Genomic DNA, 6,000 nt, shown 5'->3' on the forward strand with positions numbered 1-6,000 from the left:
ATGGGAATAAAAATGGTTCCCAAGTCACTGGGCAATTATGGGGATTTCATGAAAGCACTTAGAAGGGTCCCACCTGCCCCTTAATACCCTTAGCTCCTATCATAATCACTGAATGAATGAATGAATGAATGAATGCAAATGGAGTCTGTATGAAAGTGTTATAAGTGAAAAATTTACACCCAGATTTGATTATTGAAATAACAGGGGTGAAAAATTCACCTCTCATATGTGGACATTTTTGGCACCTTATGTTTGCATTTTACACTGTGAAATACCTTTTTTTTTTTTTTTCAGGACTACACTTTGTTATATGAAGAGGCAAAATATTTTCAGCTTCAGCCCATGTTGTTGGAGATGGAAAGATGGAAACAGGACAGAGAAACCGGTCGCTTTTCAAGGCCCTGTGAGTGCCTCGTGGTACGTGTTGCCCCAGACCTCGGAGAAAGGATCACGCTCAGCGGTGACAAATCCTTGATAGAAGAAGTGTTTCCAGAGATCGGCGACGTGATGTGTAACTCCGTCAATGCAGGCTGGAATCACGACTCAACACACGTCATCAGATTTCCACTGAATGGCTACTGTCACCTCAACTCAGTCCAGGTATAACGTCGTCACACACTGTGTGTTATGCTGTTATCTTGCCTTCATGTGGTACCTTTCCTCCAGAGAGCTGGAGAACCCTCTCATGGTTGGGGGGCGTAAACTGTTCACCCCTCTACAGCAGTCATTCAGTCATTCCACAAACATTTATTGAACATCTACTGTGTGCCGGGTGCTGGTATGAGCACTGGAGATACAGAAGGGAAGAAAACAGACAACAGCCCTCTTTTCATGGAACTTACATTACGGGAATGGGGGTGGGGGGGTGCAAACAATACCCAACCTAAATGATGGGCAGGTAGTGAGAAGAGGATGCCTAGGGCAGGGTATCCTGGCAGGGGGAGCAGCGAGTTCTGAAGCCCCCAGGGTAGGAGCACGTGCTTGACATCCTGAGGAGTATCAGGAAAGCCAGCGTGGCTTGAAGCGAGTAAAGGTGGGGTGGGTAGTGCAGAGCCCCCCCAGGGGCAGATGGTGGAGTGCCCCACAGAGGGTGGGAAGAGCTCTGGGATTCTTTGTTTTGGTTTCTTTGGGGTTTGGTTCCCTTGCTTGTATGAGTCAAATGGAAAGCCATTTGAGGATTTTGAGCAAGAGAGTGACACGTTGTAACTCGTATTTGAAAGTGAATATTCCAGCAACAGGTGGAAACCAGGGGGAGCAAGGGGACCAGTTAGAAAGCTGGTCCAAGCGATAACTGAGAAGTTTCCGACTCTGAATATCTTTTTTTGCGGGGGGGGGGTGCTGCGCTGCACGGCATGCGGAATTTTAGTTCCCCGACCAGGGATTGAACCCGTGTCCCCTGCAGTGGAAGCACGGAGTCTTAACCACTGGGCTGGCAGGGAAGTCCCAAAGTAATCTTGTTTGTTTGTTTTTTGTTTTGGAGGCGCCGCACAGCTTGGGGGACCTTAGTTCCCTGTCCAGGGGTTGAACCCAGGCCCTCGGCAGTGAGAGCACGGTGTCCTAACCACTGGACCGCCCTGAATATCTTGAATGTAGAGCTGACAAGGTTTTCTGACAATGGCTCTGGGTGGTAGGACAGAAGCCAAAGATGACTAATAAGATTTTTGATGGAGGAACTGGGTGAATGGAATTAGTATTTTCTGAGATAGAGAAGTTTATGGGAGAAGAAGACTTAAGGGCAGAATTCAGAAGTTTGGTTGACAAGGTGTAAGGGGCCACGTGCCTTAGACGATGGTGATTGTGGTCACCGTCGTAACTGACGCGTGCCAGCCCTGGGCCAAGCGTTGTCCGTGCTTGTCTTCTTATACCAACCCTGACAGGTAAGCACTGTTAATTCCCTGTCTTGCTGATGAGAAAACGGAAGCACACCTGGGTCTTGACTCCAGGTCTGTGTGATTCAAAATGATTTGAAGTCAATGGAGTGAGGGTTTGGGGGCTTTTCTGTCTTTTTTTTTTTTTTAATTTTATTTATTTATTTATTTATTTATTTATTTATTTATGGCTGTGTTGGATCTTCGTTTCTGTGCGAGGGCTTTCTCTAGTTGCGGCAAGCGGGGGCCACTCTTCATCGCGGTGCGCAGGCCTCTCACCGTCGCGGCCCCTCCTGTTGCGGAGCACAGGCTCCAGACGCGCAGGCTCAGTAATTGTGGCTCACGGGCCCATTTGCTCCGCGGCATGTGGGATCCTCCCGGACCAGGGCCCGAACCCGCGTCCCCTGCATTGGCAGGCAGACTCTCAACCACTGCGCCACCAGGGAAGCCCCTCTGTCTTTTTAATTGGAATGGGTCCATGGCTTTATTCAATATTGAACCAACAAAACCTCTCCCCAAACTCCAAGACTAGAAGCACCCACTCCACCATTCTGCCTCTTGAGGATGGTTTCACAACTATTTATCATTTTAACGTTTTGTGATCAGGTGTCTGAGAGCAGAGCAGCAGGAAACTGGCAGACAGTGAGCCCTGGGCATGCCAGAGGAAGGCACACACCCCAGCAGACAGCGGGTGGCCCCTGGGCTGTGCAGGCCCGGAGTCACACCCTGAGCTGCCCTGTGCAGTTCCTGAGCGGGGCCTCAGCTATTTAGAAAAGCCTCTAGAGCCCTGAAAGCCTTTGCCCTCCTCCCCGTGCCCTGCCCCGCCCCCCTCCCCCAGCTCTCTCTAGACAGCATTTCGTTGCTTCTCTAGGGCCCCACCCCTCGGGCCACTGAATAACTATCAGAAATTCACAAGCCTGACATGTTTCACAGTCATTCGAGTCTGATCAGATGTGGCTTTTCATCTGGATTAGTTTCGTCCTATGACATGGCCATACGGGCTCCTGCTCCATCTAGAGGACAGGCACCATCCTCTAGGCATTCAGAGGCTTTGGGAGAAGGCACAGGAGCCCTGACAGCTACCCAAGTGATTTTAATATTCCCAAATGATCACTAACTTTAAGGAACTTTGCTATTAACAAGTTGTGGCTTAAAAAGGAACAGTCAAGAAGCATAAGCTATCTGCACTACACTGGAATAAGCTTTACCATCTTCAGGGTAACATTGGATCATATTGAATAATTATCATATGCATATTAGACCCTCTGGGGAGGGAGCTTAGGGACTTCCTTATATTAGCAATTTAGCGACCTAGCAACACTGAAAGACAAACGATATCAGAGTTAAGTTCTTTATTGTTCAGCTTCCTCTACCTTTGTAATTTCTCTCCTGATCAAGGCAAAAAATCCTTTCCAGGGCGGTGGTTTGGCCAAGCAGACTGGGGTGTTTCTTGCTGACAAGCTACATTCCTGCCTCTACTGGGGAAATCTCCTGAGAGCGAGCTGTTCACCTTTTTATTCACCTGCCGCCAAAGCACATCTTAATGTGCTTGATTTTGAACTTAGAGATTGTTTTCTTCATAGTGTCCTTTTGCTGCCTGGTGTGCATATGCATTGTGAATTTATGTACAGAAGTAGACACTGCAGGGAAAAGTGTTCATTTTGTTCCCATAAGGACTTGTTGTTGTTTTTTTTAATTTACCACCATTTGAAGTTTTAATTTTTAGAATGCATACTCTTGCTTTCCCATCCCATCTAGTTAACTATTTTGCAAAATAGCAGATTATATTCCATGCAAAAGTAGCCAACCAAAAAATAATAATTCAAAACAAGACATAGTAAGGATTCACTGTACATTACATTTTGAGAGTTATTTGGTAACATTTCACTTTGTTCCAAAAATTTTAAAAATTTGAGCCAGGCATTTTTTTCTAAAGTTATGATTGAGTCATCTTGCCTTTAGAGTGGTGTAGATATAATTTAATTGTATCCAGAATCCTGGCAGGGAACATTTGCAAGTCTAATATTTGTTGGATTCCTAAAGAAACAGCATGCTCTAGATCAGTTTCCTGTATTTCTGCGTATCTAAGAGTTGCAGGAAATGTTTCCTGCATTCAAGAGTGTCAGACAAGTAGTGACAAACCCAGGGATCTTTCTGGCATTAGGTATTTGATTTCAAAATCAGAGATTATATGGGTTATGTTTGTATGAGAAGTTTAGAACATCTTTATTTTTGGATATATTTTCTAATACAGATCATATACAACCATTGCATTTATTCTTGCCTCCCTGGATGCACACAAGGCATAGAACTATTTCAAAAGCCACAAACTTGAAAAGCTGTAGATAAACCTCGACTGTCTTTAATAGTCCATTTCTTCTGCTGTTGAAATTACATCAGTCTTTCAAGCTGAAATATATTAACTCAGTATCAGGAAATTTGAACAATGGCCCAGTCAAGAGTGAATGAGTTGAGGCTGAATCTCCGATGGAGTAAATTCAGATAATATCACTGTCTCTCCATAGTCTTTATCATCTCATCGAATATATGTTAGTGGTAAATGAGCTTTGAAGTGTGAACCCTCTCTTTCTGTAGAGAAGGTGGAGTTGCACATTGCAAAAAACATGGGATTTGAGGCCAAAGAGACCTGAGTTGGAAACCCAATTCTATCACTTACTAGGAGTGAGCCTCAGTTTTCTCATCTGTCAAATGGACTAACTCCACCCATTATGCAAGGTGGTTGTAATGAGTAAATGAACTTGGCATGTGTAAAGCTAGCGTGTGAAGGAACATTTTAGGTGTTAAAAACGTTTGCTCGCTCCCTCCTGCCCTGTAATCCGGAGCTTTGTTTGAAAGCAGAAAAACAGAGAGATTTAAGGGTTGGATAAGATGAACCAGAGCTGCGCATGATCTCAAACTTTGGGACAGTCTTTGGGCTGTTTATGTGGCCAAAGCACCTAGCTCACCCCTAACTGCATGCTTGTCTCGGCCCCTCGCAGGTCCTCGAGAGGTTGCAGCAAAGAGGATTTGAAATCGTGGGCTCCTGTGGGGGAGGAGTGGACTCATCTCAGTTCAGCGAATACGTCCTGCGGCGGGAACTGAGGCGGACGCCCCGTGGACCCTCTGTCATCCGGATAAAGCAAGAGCCTCTGGACTAAGTGGACATATTTCTTATGCAAAAAGGAGAAAACATACACAACAAATAATGCAAACAAGAAAGGGACATTTATGTGCAGTTGGGACAGCAAACCAAGTCCTGGACCTAAAATTGAATAAAAGACACATTTATATCCAATAGAGACCACACCTGTATTCATATGGGAACAATTGGAATAGTGATATCCTCAAGGTGTAAAAAATATATAAATATATATATATATATGTCAAAAGGTAGGAAATGCAAAAAAAGAAAAAAAGGTGGTAGCTACAGTTGGTGCTGTGATGGCCGTGAAGTGTCCTGGGCCTCCCAAGGCCTCTGACCAATAAACAAGCCATGAGCAGTGAGGACGCATCTCCTTACAGTTTCCATTGCCAACAGCCATCCATTCTTTCTTTTTCCTTTGTCCTTCTTTTTCCTTTTTTAAAAAAACAAGAACACTTAGAATCGCATTTCTTTGCATATGGAAGTTTCATGTCTCTCTTTAGACGGGGGACTAGGCAGGACTTCAAAATCAACTCTCACGAGCACACTGCATTCGAAAGACGTTAGACATGAAATTTTAAATGTAGTTTGTACAGAAGCCACACTTTTTTGTCCGCCTCACAGATGTGAACATGACTTTGTTTTTAAACCGATCAGTTTTGCAAAGGGGCCAGAATTATTACTATGTTAGAGTTGCTCCAGTTTGAGTCTGCTGCTTTCCTACAATTTTTCAAATTTTATAATGTATTAAATACAATAAACTCTGTTTAAAAAATAAGGTCTGTGTGAAACACACGTGTTGGGGTGAGGCGGTATTAAAACGGAATTTTTCTATTTTAAAATTTTCTGTGTCGAACATTAAAAAGAGGCCTCAAAGCTGAGGCCAGTGTTGAGATCCAAACCCACTAAAGGATAAAGGATGTCGACCCTCATTCTGAACAGTTCTGTTCCTGCTCTGTCAGTGTTAGCTCGAGTGCTTTGTTATGCTGC

The 6,000-nt window shown here is 44.5% G+C and overlaps 1 protein-coding gene across 5 annotated transcripts in view; it reads left to right on the plus strand.

Annotated features, from left to right (window-relative positions):
* Window positions 1-5,788, plus strand: part of KCTD1 (potassium channel tetramerization domain containing 1) — a 181,530-nt gene extending 175,742 nt beyond the window's left edge. For all 5 annotated transcript variants that reach the window (XM_061168859.1, XM_061168862.1, XM_061168858.1 and 2 more), the window contains exons 4-5: window positions 295-600; window positions 4,868-5,788. In XM_061168859.1, coding sequence (XP_061024842.1) covers window positions 295-600; window positions 4,868-5,026 — 465 coding nt within the window. In that variant the 3' untranslated portion in view covers window positions 5,027-5,788. The remainder of the gene's footprint in view (window positions 1-294; window positions 601-4,867) is intronic.
* Window positions 5,789-6,000: the final 212 nt, after the last annotated feature.

The sequence above is a fragment of the Eubalaena glacialis genome, chromosome 15 (genome assembly GCF_028564815.1).
Source record: "Eubalaena glacialis isolate mEubGla1 chromosome 15, mEubGla1.1.hap2.+ XY, whole genome shotgun sequence".
Classification (NCBI taxonomy): Eukaryota; Metazoa; Chordata; class Mammalia; order Artiodactyla; family Balaenidae; genus Eubalaena; species Eubalaena glacialis.